This window comes from Natator depressus, chromosome 26 (assembly GCF_965152275.1).
Source record: "Natator depressus isolate rNatDep1 chromosome 26, rNatDep2.hap1, whole genome shotgun sequence".
In the NCBI taxonomy this organism is placed as follows: domain Eukaryota; kingdom Metazoa; phylum Chordata; order Testudines; family Cheloniidae; genus Natator; species Natator depressus.
The window spans coordinates 10537184-10559862 of NC_134259.1; the positions used below are offsets into that span (position 1 = coordinate 10537184).

The following is a 22679-nucleotide window of genomic DNA, read 5'->3' on the forward strand; positions in this document are numbered from 1 at the left end:
ATTATTCTTTACTTATAACATGTTTGTCAGGTTTCCTCCAAGTCTATTTTTACACTGCATTTTGGAAGGGATGAGTCAGACACCGACAATTGTTTGAACATGGGGCTTTAGGCAGAATAAGGTTGTATTCTCTAGTTCTCACCTGACAGTGGAGGTGTTTTTCAGTCACATATTGCTAACAAGAACTCTGTGATTCCTCACAAGCTGGTAAAATACCTCTAACATTGCAGCCTATTTTTTCTGTTAAAATAAAATACAGTAGGATTTTTTTCAATCTCTTCAGGATTATGTAAACTGAAGTCTGTAAATCTGAATGTTTTATTACATGCTGGTTTGCTCCCTCTTGCTGGGCATATGTGATGAGCCTTTTACTTTAAATCCTTTGGAACATCAATTCAAAGGACCTAATGCTCATTCGAACAAACAATGCTTTATTGGTCCTGTTTGCATACTCATGCATTACCCCAAAATTAGATGTAAATTGCCTGGTTAAATGCTAATGCCTTATTTAGACTTGAGCATGACAGGGTTCGTACTATGTCAACAATATCTCCATGTACCAAACATGGGATATGTAATGCCGTATGAATTCACTAATCACTGATATTTGACTCGTGAAGACTGCAGTTAACCCAGTACTAGGTTGTGTGGGCTAATAATTGATAGGGGACTGAGAGTCAGGACACCTGGGTTCTATTCTTGGCTCTGTCACACCTGGATCCTGCCCTACTGTGGTTTGAGGCTGGGGCTTAGGTATGGCATTGGTGACTAGACACTAAGAATAAGGCAGCAGTGTGCATGCCCAGAACTTCGGCACCGAGGGAATTTTTACAGTGGAAATTTAGATGTTGACTGACTTTAGGCACCTACAGGGTTTGGTGGGAGCTGAGCGGGGTTTTGTTGATTGCAGCTGTGCCTAAAACTGGGATTTAGGTGCCTAACCTCCTTTGTGGATCTGGTTCTAGGTCCCTGGGTAATCTTGAGTAAATCATTCAAGCCCAATGTCACAAGATGGCGTGCTCCTTTGACGGTCAGGGGCCTGGGGACAGCCAGCCCTGTTTGATTATCAGATCCAGCTAGGAAGGGGTCAGATGATCACAGAGTCATAGAAATGTAGGGCTGGAAGGGACCTTAAGAGGTCCCTTGATGCCTATAAAGGGCTGAGATGTTCCTTCCTTCAGATCTCTCTGCGACTGGCCCTGGAGCCCAGATAGAAGTGCAGTGGGAAAGGCCCGTAGGCCCTGCAGCCTGTCTTGGTCAAGGGAATATCTTTCTTTGTGTTATTTTGAGAGTTTTGTGTGTAAGTTAATAAACTGTGTACTGAGGGCAGGACCTGAAAGAGACTCGGATGTGGCGTTAGTCTTTCTGGGTCTGGAGGACAGAGGCTGACAGCCCTACACCCAATTTTGCAAAAGCTGCTTCCAATTCTGAGTGTCTCTGTTTTTTTGAGTGACCCACTTTAGATGCCTGATTTTCAGAGGTGCTGGACACCCTCAGTTCCCATTAACTACAGCTGGAGTGGTAGCAGCAAGGTACCAGTGGGAATCAACTAGACCCTAGTGATCTCCATTAGACTATGCAAAATCAGAGGCACCCAAAATTATAAAAGCCCCTTTTGACAATAGTGGCCTTAACTTCTGCTTTTCTAGTTTATAAGAATTGCTTCACTATATTGCTGTGGTGTTGTGAGAAGGCATGAATGCAGGTAAAGTGATTCAAAATTGTTGAAATGAAGATGCAAGAAAAAGGAAAGACCTATGAGACCATTCACTTCATTTCCTGTCCAGGGCAGGACTGTTCTCTATAGTTCATTTTCTAGTGTTTTGGCCAGTCTACTATTAAATTTCTCAAGCAATGTGGCTTCCTCCACTTCTTTTGGGTGACTATACCACAGCATAATAACTCTCACTGCCAGGAAGACACTAAATATACATGCATTGAATTACTGGTATTATTTGACAAGCTCTAATCAATAGAAAGACACTGGACCAGGGGGCCCGGATATTATAGCAGAGAGGCCAAACATTGCAGAAACAAAGTCAGATGAATCGAATTCATCCAACCCATTGGAACACAGGAATGACCTAGAGGGAAATAAATCCACTTGGCCACTGGGTGCCAGTCTTGAACCATATTTTATTTGAATATGATTAAAAATAAAATAAAAATTAAACAGCAGCCCCATCATGACATGCACATAATGGTCCCGATCCCTAGCTGCTATAAACTGATGTGGCTCTATTAGTGCCCACGAAGCTATGGCGATTTCCACCGGCGCAGGATCTGTCCCAATGAACCTAAGTAACCACTGAATGTTATTATTGTAACCCTCATCCTTTCTCTCCTTCTCTGCTTCTTTTTCTTGCTCTGACTCATGGCCTCATGTCTAAGCACGTGGATTTATTTTCTTTTAGCAAATTACTGGCAGAGTCAGGGATAAAGTACTACATCTCACGGAATATGCATGGAATGTAGTCGGCAGAAAGGCACTGCCACATTCCCATGCCTAAGGCCAGGCCACTGGGTCCCCCCAGACTGCTGCTCTGACATGACACTGTTGCAGGCTAGGGAAAGAATCCGTACGAAAGGAAGGTGACAAGACCGTGCAGTTGTGGTCTTTTCCGGCATGTGCAGAGGCCCGCTTCCACCTCCCAGCTAAGACCCCAGCTGCTCGTCTTCCAAGCAATGATGGCACTGGCTCTTTCTTCTGCTCTAATGGTGCCGGCGGAGACCCAATCTAAAATGGTGGACTGAAGGCACTGAAAAATAGTGGCATTGAGCTAATTTCATGGTTTCCATACAGTCCAGGTCTAGCATACGTTCCTTGAGGTGGGGACTGTGGGTGAAATCTTGGCCCCATTGACCTCAATGGGAGTTTTGACATTGACTTTCATGGAGTTCGGATTTTACCTGGTCTCTTTAGCTCAGCACGTGTTAGATACTTTATAAATAAAATGAATAATATTAATTTAACCACAAAGGATAGACTGAAGCTTAAAGTCAAGACTGAACACAGTCCTTCGAGGACTGGTTTTTCAAATAATTAATAAGGGTTTGTTAAATTTTTGCTGCTACTGTGCCTAACATCTCTTGTGATAAACCCACTGCGGAACATTTTAGTGCACATCAGCAGGGTCCATATGGCAACTTAGTGCACAGCCGTTTAGTGTGCTGTACGCTCACAAGCTTCCCACAATGCTGTGTATGAGAACTCCCATGAGAACAGGGTAATATGCTCACTGCACATCTCACTTCATAAAAGAATACATTCCTGGTAAGAGACGGGCAAAACCAATGACATTAGGGCTCTAAATTTCAGAGGGCTCTCATGACCAGTACAATGGGGAGATAATAAGACCAGGGAGGGGAAGACAGGCAGCCTCTCCCCCCCACCCCCATCATTTACACATAGAAATGATCTTCACACACAAGTGGCACCAGCGGTAGTATAATTACATACAGCAGTGCAACAGTTAATATGTGTTAATTCTCTCTCTGTCTCACGCACACACATACTGCAGCCCATGAAATCCACTTTCCAAAAATTATTAGGTCTTGAACACAAAGCTCTACTGTGCTTGTCTACAACGTTTTGTAGAGTGAGTGAGGGACAGAGAGAGGTGGAAATTCTGACATCCTGCCCCCTTACCTCCCGCCCCGGACATGGTTGCCAGAATCTGTAAAAGAGCTAGGGCTTCTTTTTGTAGGCACCATTATCTTGCCACGGTCACCTGACCACAAGGGAAAAAGCAGGCTCGCAGAGAGGAACAAATGGATGAGAAATAGCCCTAAAGGAAGAAAGCCCAAAGCCAAGGCACAGTAGGAACTGCTTTTCACTTTATCAGCTGCTCTCCCCTTCTCTCTCACTGCTCCAAGCTTTCTCAGATGCCTTATTCACTGGCTTTTTCCCAAGCCATATTGAGCCGACAGTCAGCCTGAATCCATAGCTGCATATAGGGAATATGATTCCCTGCCTTTCCCCTCTTTTTTCTCTGCTAGCTTAGCACTTATGGCCAAATTTATTTTCCTGAGGCTCTTTCAGGATTTTTGTTGCTTGCTTTTTCTCATCTCAGGGCCATCTGGAAACGAATCTAAATATACATAATTTTTTTTTTCAGTTTTGCTTTTCACTTTGAGCTGGATGCAGGTTACAGGCTGAGGGCTGGATTCCAACTGCAGTCATGATGGCGCAAGTCTGGAGCTGTTCTTCTAACTTTGGCGAAGTTATGGTGGTGGCCGTGAGACCAGAATCTGGCCAAAGCTCGTCAATTAAAGCCTGCAGATTTCCAGACAAGGGATTTTTTTTTCACCCTTCCCACTTAGAGGAATTTTTGTTTCCTATATTCAGATCATTTTCTTCATCAAATGTGTAAACTCATGCACGAGCCAGGCCTCCCTCTCCAACATGGTACTGCACCTACACACGTGCACCAGCCTTTTACACAGCTGCCCGGTGTGTTTTCAAAATCGGCCTGACAGTGGAAGTCACTCAAGTGTGTGTTTATTAGATTTAGAAGGGGTCTCCCAGGTGAGACTTTCAAATGCAAGGTCCTTTCTGCTCTGCATGTCCATATACCCTTGTTACAGGAGCTATATCTGTACTCCCCAGCACCCAGCGGTTATTGTGGCTGCAGAGTATTGAAGCAGCCAAAATGCCACACATGGCTTAAACAATATCTGATCATTGAAAATCTACAACTTAAAGCCAAGTCTTTTAATCTTCAACTCAAATGTTATTTCTACCTTAACACATTGCTGTGAAACCTGGAAATCCATCATAGGTACAGGCTGACATCTCAATGTCTTTGAAAGCAAATGCCTAAAGAAAATACTAGATATTCGATGGATTACATTTGTAAGAAATTCTGAGATTTATCAAAGAGTTCACCAATTCCTTATCTCTAAAGTTCTCCAGAAGAGAAGATGGACATATTTGGGACATGTGTTAAGAACAAAACCAAAGCATCTGCCATGGCAGGTGTGCCATTGGGAGCTGGAGGAACATGTAAAAGGGGTTGGGTGAAAGAATCCCGACACTGAAAAGTACTTAGAAAAGAAAAACTCATGGGACTTAACAACACAGAGGACATGCAGAATGACCCAGGATAGACAGGGATGGTGTAGCCTTGTACGTGCCCTAAGCAATGTCTGATGGCACTGGAAGGATTCAGATTGGTGAAAAAATAATAACTAGCTTAAATGAGATCTGTTGAGAGCTCAATGGCTCTGGAAATCAGTGTTGTTGTAGCCATGTAGGGTCCAGGATATTAGAGAGACAAGGTGGGTGAAGACATTTATTTAGCTGCTGAGATATGGGTTTAAAAGCCCAACCTTAATAATCCTAGTTCTTTTTATTTTTAGATCGCTAAGAGCTTTACAAAGGAGATCAGTATCATTACTCCCACTTTACAAATGGGGAATCTGAAAGCAGGGAAGTGATACGCCCAGACTTCCCCAGCAGCTCACTGCCGGAGATGGGAAGAGTGCACAAGTCCCCTGAATCCAACTCTGGTGCCCTAGCCACTTAACTATAGGTTGATCTGCTGCCAGCTAGGAAGCCATTGGTGTGGTCAGGAATAGAACTCTGCTCTCCTGATTCCCAGCACAGGCCTCCCTAGACCACAGCTGGGTGAGCACAGAACTACCCAGAAGAGATTTCCCTCTTTACCACAAGTAGTACCATCTCAGGCTCAAATCCAGCCGCGGCAGCCATAGCAGCGAGTGAGAAAAAAGCCATTCTCCCCTAGCACTGCACAGTTCCCCTGGGGTGTGCACGGTTATTCCTCAAGGACTGTGGGACAGTTGGGCTTGCTTGTTAACCTCCCCCCACACTGGAGGTGGAGTAGGGAGTCAGGGACGCCGCAAGGTCAAGGTGAGAGGAGGGCAGGCCTCATGTGCATGCAGAGCAGGTTCCGGAAGCATTTAGACTAGTACGTTAATGGGGAGGATACCCAGATTCAAGGGGTGACATATTCTGTGAATATTAGGATCCAGACGTAGGTGCCTGTTGCTCTCTCTTAACCCAGCATTGCCAACTTTTGCAATTTCCTTGATTATTGAGGTTTTTTCCTTTAAACCCCAACTCCGAGAGTCAAGATATTTATATGAGAATCTCCACTTTCATTTAAAAATAAGGAAGGGGTCTGTCCCTCTTGGCTGCAGAGAAACAGTTTAAAAGCCAATCCCCACACAGCTAAAAGGCTCAGAAATCAAGGTGAAATAAAAAGGCCCCACAAGGTATTATTCAAAAAGCCCACACCTCATGATTTTTGAACGCTTGGAGTTGGCTCTACTACTAATGATGTGCAAAGCTATTACAATGTCTATGGTATAACCAGGCTTAGCTGATGTTTAAACAATAGCATAACACACAAGCGTAATAATCCCACAGGCTATCTTAGTTCCTTCATAATACTCCTCCACCCCACCTATCTCCCTTATTTAAAACCAGGCAAACTCCCTTATGTCACTCTCCTTAATGAGCTCATTATAGACACCTGAAGCTGCCCAGCCAGGTTGATTAATTAGCCCACAAGGTTCAGCTGCATGGCTGCTGCTTTGCTAATTCTTGAGAGGAATTTGGTAGATGGGGGTTCATAAGTTACCTTGCTGTGTTGCTAGATTCACTCACTATTCCCAGTGGCGGCTCAGCACCCCGTACTCTGACAGTGACAATTTTCCCTAGCATACAAGAACACAGACGGGCTCAGACAGGATTCACCTGTCTAAACCCACAGACTGCCTTTGCAGATTCCAAGAAACCATTTTGTAGCAAAGAATGAGTGGGACTAGAGAACCTTGCTGAGTTTTCTTGGCTAATCAGCTAGGCAGGAGAAATGCTGTAGCCTCAGGTGCTGAAATGAGCTTATTAAGGGAAATTCTGGAAAGGCACCTCCTTGATTAGGTAGGGAGATAAGTGTGCTTAATAAATAACTGCATGTTTAACGACTAGAAAAATATACTGGGCCAAACTCCACTCTCATTTACTGCTGCTGTAAGTCCAGAGTAACTCTGGATTTACACTTATGTGTCTGAGAGCAGAATTCAGACGCCTATCTAAATGGATGGCAAACACCAAACATGTGTGTGTGTGTGTGTGTGTGTTATGTTATGTTATGTTATGTTATGTAAGTGAGTAGTCCCATGTGTACCTGTGCATGAACATATGCAAGAAGGATCACATGTATGCAACCAAAATTGCTGCGCCATGCACTTTGTAAGCTCAGGGCATGAGTGTTCTAATTAATATCATTTCAGAGGCTCCAGTCTGTTTCGTCAGGACTTCACCACAAGATGGCATTCTCTGAACTTTCTTTTGTAAGAAAAAACAAAACCCACCACCCACAATAACAATAATAATTAAGAGGAAACACTCCAAACCCTTCTCATATTCTCTGAAATCTGGGGCAAAACAAGAATTGTCAGGAAGTAGTTTCTCCTGTGGCAAAACAATGATACTGCTTTCAGAGAGCTGCATGAGAGAGTGACGGAGAAGTCCCTTTAAATAAAAAAAGCGAAATACAGTATTGTGCATCTTGAAATCTGAAACCAAGAAACAGAACTGCAGGGGAAACAAGGGGAAAAAGTCTTGCAATTTCAGAGGACAATTGCTGCAAGTGAAGTTTAAGGAGCAAAATATATGTATATACATTTCAAAGGCATTGAATGGCATTTTTGGAGAAGGCTGTGAAATAAGGGAGCTTTGGAAGAAGAGAACTTTTTTTCCCCCTTTCTGGATACAATGGCCATTGCAAAGCAAAGAGTCTTGAGATTCGGCTTCAGATTTCTCTTCTTCGCAACGTTTGTGTTAGCCTGTGATGGACAAGGTGGAAATAAAGAGAATGGAGGTCCTGCTTGTTATGGTGGATTTGATTTGTACTTCATTTTAGACAAGTAAGTTGGTTTGTTTTTGTTTTAGATGAATCCTTCACCAAGGCACGGAAATTTTATCAACTGGCACTTAAAAGAGGTTTGACTTAGGGTTTATAAAAGACATCATGTCCAAAAAGGTCCTACAGTTATGGCTTTATTTTTGTTTTGGTAACCTCTACAGTAGCTACAATATGTTATTCTGCAATGATATATATCATAGATTTGCCCGGCTTTGTGAATTGAAATGTTTTCTTATTGTGACTAGTGTAGATGCTATAGTGGATACTTTACAGTGTCTTAACATTGGCAGTGGGGAAGGATGGGAGGGAGGGAGAAAAACCTGGTTATATCTGCTTTTTCTCTGACCTGCAAAGGTTGAGGCACTTCTAAAAGGAGATGGCTGGGGAATGTTACCAGAGGCATTAATTTTTAGCTCACCTCTTTCAGAGGAAATGCCAGTCTGCCTGAAGTGTTACTGTTCAACCATTTTCCCCATTAGATCCAAATGTTCCAGTTTAAGTGACTAGCTGACAAAAACCAGCTCTTTAAGGGCTGAATACTCTGTTTCAAAGAAAATCTGATTTTGTTCACTGTGATGGAAAATATATAGACTTTCTTAAGGCATTTTTTTAAAGTTGGCCAGTTTTTCTCAGCTCTCAGTCAGATTTTCTTTGTTCCCAGTTAATGAAATGCATATTTTTACTGCTTAACTAACCAGTAGTATACAGTGAGGATAAATGCTTACTCATGTTATTTACCACTCACATGATGCATCATTGTTTTTGCATTGGTGGCTTCTTGCTGTAATTTAAAGGCCTTCAAATTGTACTATATACAAGTCGAAAAGATAGGAAGCTCTCCAAAAAAGTGTGGAAAAGAAACTAGTTAACCCCATCTGTGTTTTGCAGTGGCTCCCAGATTCCATTAGTATAAAAGCCCATTCTGAATTACAGTTAGTTATGCAGCAAGATACTTGATTTTAAAAAAAGGTAAATACACTGGCTATTTAGGAAAACCAGAATGTTGAATACTCAAGGGAAAAGTGATTTATTTTCATTTTACTTCGTCCAACGAAAAAGTTCTTCCGACCTACAGCTTCTTATTGCTTTGGTCACTCTGTTCTGCCATTTGGAATAGTTCCTTTTATCACCAGATTTCATAGCAATGCTTTTAAAAAAAAAGTTGAGTATGTTTTCTATTGCAGATTACTTACATACACTAAGTTTCCCCTAAAGTTAAAGTTGAGGTGGCTGGAGGTTTTTCCCCTCTATGAAGATATGCTTTGTTATACCCCTGAGTTAGTTTAATTTTCATAGACATTCATCGAAATCGAAGGCATCCTCTTATGACACACAAAGCGTAACCTGCTAGACTTGCTCAGAGGATTGTGAACTTGGGTGGAAAAGTGAAAATTTGCTCAGCCAGTACAAACCCCAAAGGTAGAAATGCTGCACCAGTACATGTATATCTCTGGTTCATGTTACACTTCTGTAAGCCTCATTTTGCACTGGTGCAGCTTCTCTACATTTGGGTTTTTCACTGATGCGAAATTCTTTAATGTAGAAAGGGTCACAGATAGGGCCTGATTCAAAACCCACTGAAAAATTTCCATGGGCTTTGGAGCAGGTTCACAGTGCTTATATACTACCATGTTGGATGCTCTGTGGACCTGATCTTGCAAGAAACTGAGCACCTCTGGGGAGACGGGTGTGATCAGCACCTCACAAAGGGTGATCAGCACCCTGCAGGAGTGGGCCATCCAAACACCTTAGATAGAGAGTAGCAAGAAATGGCCAAAGCTACCACCTCCTTTATACCTTCTTTATGTTTTGCAAAAAATGGGTTATCTGGTCCCAATCAGCCCTGATATAAGTGGATGCAATTCCATCAACTTCTGTGGAGTTGCTGTCAGGCACAATGGGTCTGAATTTGACCCCATGATCATATGCTGCCTGTTCTCATCCTATCAGGTTAATTGCCCATATACGTTTGTGTGGCTGAGCAGTGATCTGTGGTGTACCTGGTGAACCCACAGTCTACTCCTCAGTTAACACGTTACACTGACAGCGGTGTCTAGGCGTCGTTTTGTTTGGCGTGGGGAGGGCACCTTTTAAAATGGCATCTTTTCTTCATCCTGCTGATCGCAGGGTCGTTCTTGTTCAGCTTCCGGACAGGGTTTAGCAACACAAGGTCATGTGGCCCTGTGGCGGGGGGGGGGGGGGGAAGGGGGCTGGGAGATCTCAGAAGGATGGGCTTTCACCAAGTATCCATCGCTGCCAAAATTATAGGAAACCATTACACACTATCTTAGGACGCGTGGGGGAATAACAACTGGCCTCAGTGATTCCCTAGCAGGGTCACCCCACATGTCTTAGGCAGTCAATCAGTTTGCTACTCTCATGTTATCATTCTGGGGCATAAAGACAGAAGGGGAATACTGGGATTATTCTTGATCGGTTGAACGATTGGCTCTCTGTGTCCCTCTGGCCACCATGTGAAATGGTCAATTTGCATGCAGGGTTTCAGACCATTCTGTCTGCAGCCTGGATGCTTCTCTTGTACGTGGTCTGGGGGAACACGTTCAGTTGAACAGTGTATCAAGTGAGTAGCCGGGACCCCATAACAATAATGCAGAGCCCCCTGCGCAAGGACAAGGCATGATGGCACAGATTCTGAGTATAGTCTGCAATGGCCTTTGTTTTTCAATGCTCATTGTAAATATCTTTTTGGCTGTAGCCTGAGGGAAGCTCTGAGAGCCAGTCGGGGTTCTGACATGAGATTCTGCATGCAGTACCAACAACAGCCATGCCATGTTGTACAAGTACCATGGTTAAAGGGCATGACATGGATTTAAATGGATACTAAATCTAAGCTTCTGCTCAAATAAATTTGTTAGTCTCTAAGGTGCCACAAGTCCTCCTTTTCTTTTAGCAGATACAGACTAACACGGCTGCTACTCTGAAATAAATCGAATTAGGCACTGAGACAGAGGAGTCAGTAGAGGGCTCCAGCATTGCTTGACTTCCAGGGCTGTGTTTATTTTTTTTTTAATATTATTTCTTTCATCCTTGAAAGTAGGTTGCTTAATATTTTAATGGATCTCTTCCATCATCAAAATTAACATTCCATGTCTCAGAATGAAACTCTTTCCCGTTCCTGATAAGGGTCCTTTATCACTGGGGCTTTAATTATTTTTAAGGCAGATCCAAATGAAGACAGTGACGCAGATCCTGATCTCATTGCTATTCACATCCGGGTGCACTTAGAAGTACAATCAGGAACTGTTCCCCATTGTTCTGGACGTTGTACAAACCCACATGAAAACATGCTTCCTGCCTTGAAGAGTTAAGAAAGCAAGGAATTGGCAGACCTAGTCTCCTGTCTCTGCCAGTGGCCAGCAACAGATGCGGTAGAGGAAGAAGTGAGAACCCCACGGTAGCAGATGTGGGATAATCTACCCCCTTGCATTACGTCTCATCCTGATCTCTAGTAGTTAGAGATGGGCTGGTGATCTGAAGTTTAATATCCCTTCCAAAATGATGATGTTAATTATGAACACTCAGAATATTCATGATCTCTATATAAATGTCCAATCAATTTTTTCTTAGTTGAGTTTACAATCTAAAGCCCCAATCCTACAAACTCTTACACGTTTCTTCTGGTGTTTGAGCCTTTAGAGTTCTAATCAGGTCACATTTTCAAACTTTTCTCTGTAACCAGGAGGTCTCGAAAGTTATTTAACAAACAACAACACAGCTGAGGTGCTCCTGTATTCACTTGTATCTAAGTAAAACACCGAATATCATGAGACTCATCAATTGCCAGTGCTGGATTTCTTATAGGCATCTTGCAGAAACAGGTCTCAAGAAGAGATTTGAAGGTGAAGAGGGTAGCACAGAAGAGATGAGGGGTGGCATTCCATGCATAAGGGGCACTGTGGAAGAAGGTCCAGGTGGGAAGCAAGCAAACAGGCAGATGACCGTTATCACTACCAATGGAGAAGAGGATCCAGGATGAAATAGGGGAAATAAGACAGAAGGAAAAGTTGTGAAGGGTCTTGAAGATGAATGAAGCTTGAACAAGGAACCAAGTTCAAGCTTGAGTTTGTTTTGAAAAAGAGGGAGACAATGGAGAGATTTGAAGTCAATGGAAAGATTCCCAGTGGGTTTTGGATTAGGCTCTCAAAGGTGGTTAGAATGACAGGAAAAAAAGACAACCTTATTAACTGGGTTTTGTGTGCACCGAAGGGGTACAACGGGATGTCAGGTATGCCAGAGAAGAGTTGTTTAAGATAATCAAGACAGGAGATGAGAAAGGCTTGGATAAGAGTTTTGACTCTCTGAACAGCACGCAAAGAACTGATCTTAGAAATGTTACAGAAGAAGCAGCAACATCTGGATACATTCTGGATGTGCAGCGCAAGAGAGGAGTCAAAGATCCCTTAGGTTACAGATCTGAGTGCTGGGCTCGAATTCACTTAGTCAAAACTCCTGTTGATTTCAAAGGGCACACTCCTGAGACATCAGTGGATGTTCTGGGTGCTGAGAACCACTTAGGATGTAGCCACTTGTAATATTGCCTGAGAAAGGAGGCTAGGCTTTGCATTAGGAATTTTGCGTTAGGAACTCAAGCTTTGGTCCAGTGAGAGAAACAAATGACTTTCCATCGTGGTTTATTTTAATCCTGATATTTGTACTTCTGCAGCGAAAAAGATCAATATCTGAAATCAGGACCTTCAATATTGCCTGAGATGTTCATTGACAATGGGGTCTGAGCCCTGTAATCAACTGGGGTGAAGTTTTTAAAGCTGCTTTAGGGTATTTATATCCAGATATTCCATTAGTTTTAATGCAAGACCTGGGTTTAAATCCCCGAGACTTTTTTTGACAATCTCAATCTATACCTTTTCTTCTGGTTTCGTTGTTGAGAGGGGTTTCCTAGGTAAGAAATATGAAGTTATCCCAGCCCTGCAAGTACATACTATCACCATATAGTATGCAGTGCTCATTCCAACAGGTACCATCAGTGAGAACAACTATTTGGATAGAAAAAAAGGGAATTTTTGGCCTGGCTGGTTTACTGTTTGGCAACATGCTCAACCAATCAGAGATTTCTCTGACTTCAGAATGTTTTCCACAGATGTGTGCAAGTAACAGGAACTTCTTTTCATCCCTGGTTTTATGGGGTTATTGGCAAAATGTACCCGGAGGCAGATATTTTTGATTATGCAGCATAAACTGCATTGCTGCTCGGTGCAGTTAGAGGGGGCTAATGTTCTTTAACACTGGTATTTTTAGATTGTACTATATTTCCTTTTGGATTAATTAATTAGATCATGCTTTAGTGGAACTCATGAAGAAATCTCTCCTGGTATCTCATTATGTTGGACCAGAGTGTTATGGAAATAAAGAAGCTGGGTGTAGTTATGGATGTTTGTGTGAATTAGTTGTTGGGAGAGCTGAATTGTTGTGGCACATCACCTTTTATTATTTGAATTGCAGTAATGCCTAGGAGACTCAGTCGTGGGCCATTGTGCTAGGTGCTGTACAAACACAACAAAAAGATGCTCCCTGCTCCAAACAGCTTACAATCTAAGTCTAAGATAAGAGACAACAGGAGGCTACAGGCAGCTAGGGGAGCACAAGGAAACAATGAGAAGATATTGGTCAGCATGATAGGCCAGACCATTCTTTCTGTTGGTTTGTGCCATTCACTGTTATCTAACAAACCTAGAAAAGTTTCGCAGCATATGACTGACAAATGCATCTATCCATCCTATTTACAGTATGTCCAGCACCAGACTACCTGGGCACCAGCCACTTGAACACTGGCAATTAGAGAGGTGAATAATAAAAGCTGGCACTAATATTTTCTGTGTCATTTACAAGCCCAAGGTTAAAGGCCTTATTTTCAAAGGGATTCTCAGAACAGCAGGCATTTTACACCCCCCTCCCCCCACACACACACAAACAAATGCATGAAACTGATTTGTCGGTGAATGCATGCTGTGACAGGGTCGGGCCAGATGGCTACAGGAGAGTAATAGAAGGCAGATATATTAGCCCCAGATTAAGTAGGTCCCTTTTCCCTGGGTAAGGTAACAAGGAAGGTTCCAGAACCATCAGGAACCTTCTGGAGACAATTAAGACAGACAGGCTGATTAGAACACCTGCAGCCAATCAAGAAGCTGCTAGAATCAATTAAGGCAGGCTAATCAGGGCACCTGGGTTTTAAAAAGGAGCTCACTTCAGTTTGTGGTGTGTGGGTAAGGAGCTGGGAGCAAGAGGTGCGAGGAGCTAAGAGTGAGAACACGGACTGTTGGAGGACTGAGGAGTACAAGCATTATCAGACACCAGGAGGAAGGTCCTGTGGTGAGGATAAAGAAGGTGTTGGGAGGAGGCCATGGGGAAGTAGCCCAGGGAGTTGTGGCTGTCACACAGCTGTTCCAGGAGGCACTCCAGACAGCTGCATTCCACAGGGCCCTGGGCTGGAACCTGGAGTAGAAAGTGGGCCCGGGGTCCCCCCAAATCCTCCCAACTCCTGGTCAGACACAGGAGGAGTCGACCTGGACTGTGGGTTCATGAAAACGGCCAAACTGAGGGCTGCCGTGAAGCTCCAAGATGAGCAAATCCTCCAATAAGCGCAAGGCCCACCAAGGTAGAGGAGGCACTTTGTCACAATGCAAACAGGTGTGCGCATGCAAAAATTGGCATGAGCCAGATCAAAAATCAGGCAATAAGAGAACAGCGGTGAAGGGAGGCAAGTAATCTGAGCCATTTCCTGTGATCCTTTCATTGTCCATCCAGCCAGTTATTCTATTTTTAACAAACCTCATTGAAATGAACTCCCACCATTAAAAGTACATTTAACAAATAAAGGGCTAGATCTTTCTTTCCCTTATACTAGCGTTACTTGGTGTAACTTTGTTGACTTAAATAACTCCTGTAACTCCTCATTTGCACCAGTATAAGTAAAGGGGGAAATGGAGCTCACCAAGTGACGGGAAGCAGACAAAAATAAGAAGCATTTGACATCACACAGAGACAAGACTGTCCTCCAGGAACCCCTTCCTGGGGGGGGGGGGGTGTGTGATTCTTCCCATGGGAGAAACAAAAGCTTTAGCAAAAACCAGCCACAGAACTTTCTGGAATGGAGAGTATTATTCTAGCTGTTTTAGTCACCAGAGATACAGGCTCTGTGGAATGAAGACACTTTTGCCTGTACGGAACCCGTCCAAATCTGTCCCAGGTCACTTGAGACAAAAGCTTTTTTACTGACTGATGGATGGTGACCATTGTGAAAGGTCTCAATCCAGTTTGTAATGGTCTGGTGTCTACCACACACAGTTGGCACAGCTGTTGGTTGTCTCACTAGGGTGACCAAGGCATATAGGCTGAACTTCCTGCTTGCTCCCCATTGTGTGTGTTTCTTTAACATGAGCCGTAAGGTGTGTTGTCAGGACTGTGGAGAAGCTTGTAGTTCAGCTGTCTCTGTACCTGTTCTGTGGATAAATGTAACATAAGAATGGCCCTACTGACCAATGGTCCACCTAGTCCAGTATCCTGTCTTCCAGCAGTGGCCAATGCCAGGTGCTTCAGAGGGAATGAACAGAGCTGGTCATCATCAAGTGATCCATCCTCTGTTATCCACCCCCAGCTTCTGGCAAACAGAGGCTAGGGACACCCAGAGTATGGGGTTGCATCTCTGACTATCTTGTCTAATAGCCATTGACAGACCTATCCTCCGTGAACTTACCTAGTTCTTTTTTGACCTTCATTATAGTTTTGTCCTTCACAACATCCCCTGGCAACTAGTTCCACAGACTGCATTGTGTGAAGAAGTACTTCTGTTTGTTTGTTTTAAACCTGCTGCCTATTAATTTCACTGGGTGGCCCCTGGTTCTTGTATTATGTGAAGAGTAAATAACACTTCCTTATTCATCTCTGTCACATCCCCCCCTTAATTGTCTCTTTTTTCAAGCTGAGAAGTCCCAGGCTTTGTAATCTCATCTCATATGGAAGCTGTTCCATGCCCTTAATCATTTTTGTTGCCCTTCTCTGTATGTTTTCCCATTCTAATATATCTTTTTTAGAGCTGGGGCAACCAGAACTGCAGACAGTATTCAAGGTGTGGGTGTGCCAAGGATTGGTAGTGTCTGTTGCCTGGTCTACAAAGGATCAGGGATTGTAACTGATTCACTACTAATGAGCCTGGTTCTTTGACTCAAAGTGTAAAGACATTTGCAGTTAGCTCTGGAGATCTGCAGTTCAATTCCTGATGTCAAACATGATGGCAGCTGTGACATAATCACAGGCGAGCTGACTTCAGTGGAATTCTTGTCCTCTTCGACTTGGACTGCATTGAGTCATAAGGACTGAACTCTGTTCTAGTTGCACCCGAGCAAGCCCGGATCACACAGATCACACAACAATATTTAATGGCTGGTCTTTATTAGTAAGTGGCCTCGTGTTAAGTGCAGCTTAAACAATGGAGTTAAATCACTTTGCTAACAGTGATGGGGTATGTCCAAGCCTGTTGGCTTTTTCCAAATGTCTCATGCAATACTTGGGAAGATGGAATGAAGCGGCTGGCTCTTCCAATAAACCATACTGATTTCTAAAGAGCGCAGTAAGATGCTGTAACAAAATTTCCTGGGCCAAATTCAGCTCTCATTGACAGCCATGGAATGAAGCGGAGTGACTCCAAACTTGCACGGGCATAACTGAGAGAAGAATGTGACGTCCATCAATCTCTAAACCAAGCACCTTTCTTTATTTTGTTTTGTCCGCTGTGGGCATATACATTCAAGTAGATATGAGCTTAGATTCATAGATTCCAAGGCTAAAAGGGGCCCCTGATTGCATGAAGTCCATGGGCCTGATTCTGTTCTCACATACACTGGTGTAACTCCACTGGGATCATTGGAAAACCAGTGGAAATGTAAACAAGTGTCATTGGAATTGGACACTGTGTGTGGCAGGGTGACATTGACGTAAAGAGCATGAATAATAATTTGGCCCCAGTTCAGGAAAACACTCCAGCACATATTTAACTTTAAGCATACTTTTAAATAGTAAAGTCAGTGGGACTAAAGAACATGCTGAATTGCTTTCCTGAATCAGGGCATTACTGAGCAATGATAGAAACTCTGAGCCAGATCTGGTACTCATTTATACCAGTGTAAATCTTCTAGCCTCCCATGGACTTCGTTTGGATTTACCAAATGCTGTTGTCGCTGATAGTGGAATTTACCTACTTGCTACAGGCATAATGGTTTAAGTCTACTCCAAGTATGCATTTTTTCTGCAGTAAAGAGCGTTCCTGGCACTCTCATGATGATATTTCTTAGCTGTTCTGCACACATACTGTACAAGCCATAAGGTTGCATCATGTTGGCTGGTTGATCATTTTGTTCTTCTTGCTAGATCTACAGTTATAAACATAACAAATTCAGATGTTTTGTTTTATACAGTTAGGCTTTATAGAAATGCTTATCCCATTCAGACAACTTACTGATTGGTACTTAAAAAATGATTATAGCATTTTGCAGCAATGGTGCAAAAGACTGCTAGTAATGTGATCGTAAGCTATAGCATTTTGTGCTGTTATGGTTGATTATAACAGTTGTTGGGTTTGGGGTTTCATGACTGCCCACTGGTTAAATTTGAGACATGGATCCAAACTGCACCAGGTTTTGAGCTTGCAAGAGCAAAACCACGCTCTTCTCTATTTGATATGAGTGAAACTGGAACCAAATATCTGAACCTCCTGAAAGTCTGGGGGGGATCAGCTAAATGGGACACAGATCTTGTGAACCCTTCCTAGTTTGACGTGTGTTTCTGAAGCAAAAGCCAAAACCACTCACTGCTCTGGCTATTCCTGTGTTCTTTTATTAGATTCGAGGGATCCTTTCAGAGACATCAGGGTCTTTACTCAGGCAAAGCTTCCATTGATGTCAATGAGATTTCCCCCACCCCCACAGAGCAAGAATAATAATAAAGAGGCTCGGTACTCCTTCCATTGAAGTTAATGGCAAAAGTCGTATCGCCTTCAGCATGAGCAAGATGAGGTCGCAAGCAGGGATTGAAGGATTTGACCTTTTGTCTAAAGGAGAGCCTTTGAATTCCAGATTTTGCTGTCTTTTGGGGTTTTTTTTGAGGATAAAGAGCAAGTGACAAACAGTGCCAAGTAAGCAGCTCCCAATAAAACCATGTCTGATGCAGCTGTTAGGGTAGGACTTGCCGTGGCTAAATGTCAGGATGAAGAAGCGCTGAGAAGAGGAAGAACGGAAAGCAGGGGTGGCTGAATAACTGAGGGTATGTCTACGCTGCAAGTAGACACCCACGGCTGGCCCGTACCAGCTGGCTGGGGCTTTGGGGATGTTTATCTGCTTCAGCCCGAGCTCTGGGACCTTCCCACCTCACAGGGTCTTATAGCTCAGGATCCAGCCTGAGCCCGAATGTCTACACTGCAATTAAACGGCCCCTAGTCCAAGCCCCGCGAACCTGAGTCAGCTGGCATGGGCCAGCTATAGGGTTTTAATTGCAGCGTAAACATACGTTGAGAAGTTGATAGTCAAAGAGGCTTCATTGTCATTACAAAATAATACGTGGCCTATGCCTTTCATCTGCGGATATTGCTGCTCTTTATGTGTATTAATGAATTAAGGTTTGCAATGCCCCGGTGATCATCCCCATCTCCATTTTAAATGGAGGCATGGAGAACTTAAGGGGTTAGATTTTCATACGAGCTCAGGTCCTGTTTAAGCGCCAAAATAAGTAGCCAGGTTTTCAAAAGAGCTCTGCCCATTGGGTGTACGTTTAGGTGCTGAGCTCTGTTGCCAATCAGGCAGCAAGTGCCACAATGAGGGTTGCTTTTGGAAAATCAGATCTTTCTTTAGTGGCTTGGATGGGAGCTGAGCTCCCTGGACAATCTGGCCTCGGTTGTGAGCACCTGGACTAGAACTTGGGAGACCGGCCTCTGAGTCCCCGGCTCTAACCACAGCTCAGAAATGAGAACCAAACAACAGAACAATATATACAGGAAGGAGAACTGAAAATCTTCTCACTGGTGAGGCTGCTGCTGTTGCATCTGTAGACACAGTTGTGATGCCAGTTTGCCTGGCTGAAGAGAGCATACCAATAGCAAACAGTTCCACTGGGTCATGTGGGCAACCCACAGTCCCAGAAGCCACACTATTGGATAATATACGGGAAGGTGGAACTACAGTATTTGGTACTAGTGTCTGGGACTGTGGGTTCAGCATTAACAAGCTCTTCAATGCATGCACAGTATAATAGCTCTTGATTGGAGTTTGCTAGCACCGTGTAACGTACTGGCTTTATGTGTGTAAGTTAATGAGAGCCCGGAGAGAAGGTAAGAGGTCTGCTACTACCATTAGATAAAGAATTTTTTGATAAGTCAAATGTCTGAGAACAGGTTGGGAAACCAGCAACTACTGGTCTCTGTCTCTCTCTCTCTCAGGCTTCAAGCAAGTCACTTAACATCCCCATGTCTTTCCCACATCTATAAAAATGGGCATAACAATTCTTACCTATCAGACAAGAGGTGTCATGACAATTAGTTACTTGGAGCTTGTAAAGAGTTTTGAAAGTAGAAATGACTGTATAAGAAGAAGGATGGTGGAGTAAAACAAGCATTTGCTACATTTTCCATATAGTGACACCACACGCATACATGCAGCACCCCTTTCCCATCTAGCAGGGACCCCTCTCCCTTTCAGCAGTAACTAGACTCCCTAATATGTGTTTGTTACCCCAGTAGGGCAGGGGGCACCCCCCCTCTCCCCATTGAGAAGCCCTATACCAGAGGCAATGGCATGCGGTCAGTTATATGCAAAAGATTTAATTTTGGGGAACCAGTTCTGACCTCACAGTGGTGTAACTCTGCTGAAGACAATGGATTGACTCTGGATTAACGCCTCCCTACCTGAGATGAGAATCTGGCTCTTTTTGCAGGGGGCAAGTGAGTTGTTTTTATAACTATTATCATAGAGAGAAGGATAAGAAGCTCTGCTAAACCCACATGTGAAATCTCTGCTGGTCTTGGACCTTGTGCTGTTCTTCCCCTGTGTGTGAATGTATGTGTGGGAAGGTTTCATGGAAAAAGAAGAGCTGTAATTTTAGATGTTTGGATTCTTGTTCCAAAGGGATGGGGGGAGGGTGAAATTGAAACTGCAGCTTATGTGGGGAATTTAAAAAGCAGTGCGTAACTGAGAAAACTGCCTTTTCCAAAACCGCTCCAGTGGAACAACAATCACAAAGGCAAACATTTAAACAGCGAATGTAGTTTGCTGGCAGCTGGCATACAACTGGCTCAAGCAACTGGGTTTTAAGCTCAGTTCTGGCTAATGCTGTGCTTAAAAAAAAACCACCCCAGGACTTCTCTGAGCCATGGAAAATGGCACCATTTTATATAACGACCTACATACCGTATGGGCTCTGTGGCTGTTTCTCATTTGCAGCTGCCTCACTGTGTTTAAGAAAAAAATTGTGAAAACTAGTTTAGTTCAGAGGCTTCTAATAGGAACATAGGAATACCGGATTGCAACAATGGTCAGTAGATGATGATTCTGGTAGAGAGAGGGAGTGTTGCCTAGTGGAAAGAGCACTGAACTGGGACTTGGGAGAGCTGGGTTCAATTCCTGGCTCTGCCACTGGCCTGTTGTATGACCTTGGTCAAGTCACTTTGCCTCTCTATGCCTCAGTTTCCCCATCTGTAAATGACCCCCCCCTTTTTTGTAAAGTGTTTTGATATGTACCAATGAAAAGTATTGTACTGGAGCTAGGTATTATTATTAGGGTCCAAATTCTGATCTCACGGAAGTCAATGGGAAAACTCCCAGTGATTTCATTGAGAGCAGAAAGAGGGCCCATGATCAAGTTTCATCTGAAACTATGAATTTACATACAAGCCTGAAAGCATTGCAGTGTCATTGACTAAACTGAAGAGCGCACAAAGCCATGTAGCAGACCTATGGTTCGGGGTCTCAGTACAAGAAAGTAAATCAGGTTTTTACTGACTTGCTGTGAACAAAAATGAAACAAATCTATGAATAATCCATACACTGTGGCTTGGCTTTGCATTGCACTTAGTCAGGGAAGTGATGTCACGTCATTAACAGCCGGGCCGGACTTGTATGCACCAGCTTCTGCATGTTGTGATGATTTCATTTATGGCTCTCAGTCTGGTTTCCCAGAGAGGAGACATAACAGAGAAATGTTAGATACATTTACCTTTTTTTCACAAGCTTATCCACGCCCAGTCCCAAACCTCCACATTTCTAGTCTCTTGGATGATATTCAACTCAGCCTTTAACAGGAATATTGTTGCTCTTTCTGTTATAAGACTCTGTAACGGCAGAATAAAGAAAAATCCAACCGAGCGGACTGAACCAATGTAAACTCAAGGAGAGTACTTGTGTCAGTGCTCACCAGTGTTAGTGAGGGTTGCACCAATCTATGCATAGACTGATAAGCAGACTTGCTGTGTAGATTCTCTAGCTAACCTCGCTTTTTTGCTGTTTATCAATGTAAAAAGGAAAACTCCTGGCTTAGTTTCAATCCAGTTAAAATCAATGACAAATCTCCCTGTGAACTCACAGGGAGCAGGATTAAGGCCCAATCAGTGTGACCCTAGGCACCCCTATATTCTCACCCCACCCACTACTGCAATAATATCTTGATGAAATAGGTCCTGTGAAGTATGATATCAAAGCTAATAACATGCTGGTTATTAATATTACTGTAAAATGCATGTATTAATATTATATGTGAAGTTGTGAATTCCCTCTGTATGATGTTAGTAGGACATATTTAAGACAAGACATTCTAGTGTAGGTAAACGTGACAAACAGGTCTACCCTAGATAAAGGAAAGTGGCTTTACCTCAGTTTACATGTTAGCTGTAACCAAAGCTTTCAGACTAAACCAGTGGGGGTTATCCTGCTCCTGAACTCGCGAGACAGAGAATTAACATGGCTCCTGTACCCCAGAGAGAGACAGAAGACTGAATCCCCAGGACGCCTTCTTGACTTGTAAGAAAAAGGCAGCCTCTTTGGGACTATAAGGAGCAAAGAGAGACTCCATCTTTATCCTTCATCTTCAGAGACAAAGAAACAAAGTGATTTGATCTCTGTGGTGGGTCCTGGCCAGTAAAAAAGCTGGAAAGGAGACTGGGTGAGAAGAAACCATCTTGAACAAAGACTGTATCTTGCTAGCTCAAGTTTTAGACTTTTGAATGTGTGTTTTCATTTTTATTTGCTTGCAGCCATCTCTACCTTTATCTCTTTTACTTGGTATCACTTAATCCATGCTCTTTTGTTAATAAACTCAATTTACTTTTACTATAAACTAATTCTGTGCTGTGTTTGAAGGGAAGGGTGTATTTACCCCTGTTAAATTAATAAGCTGTGATGTACAGGCTCTTTAACAGAACACTTATCTGTTGTCAATGTACAGCAGCGGGGGCTTTGCATTGCAAAAAAAATCTCTGAGGAGCTTGGGTGCTGGCATTCACTGATTGCCACCTGCTTGGTAAGGTTTAGGCCGGGAGAGCCTTGAGGAGTCTTCTGGTGAAGAAGACAGACTGGTATGGCAGGGAGCTGACAGACAGTCTAATCTCCAGCAAAACTCACTCTTGCTGAGGTGGATAGATAACTCTGTGGCCCAAAGCTCTGAGTATCCCAGCAGTGTGTTACAGGTTTTTATCACAATGCTAGAGAATAAACCAGTTATGGCTGAATTATAGGTCTAAGATATTTTACCTCTCATTGTCACCAGCACAAT

General features: G+C 43.3%; 1 protein-coding gene across 1 annotated transcript in view; it reads left to right on the plus strand.

Moving 5' to 3' along the window:
• Nucleotides 1-7345: 7345 nt before the first annotated feature.
• Nucleotides 7346-22679, plus strand: part of ANTXR1 (ANTXR cell adhesion molecule 1) — a 173340-nt gene continuing 158006 nt past the window's right edge. Inside the window, exon 1 of the mRNA XM_074940055.1 lies at nt 7346-7893. Coding sequence (XP_074796156.1) covers nt 7742-7893 — 152 coding nt within the window. The 5' untranslated portion in view covers nt 7346-7741. The remainder of the gene's footprint in view (nt 7894-22679) is intronic.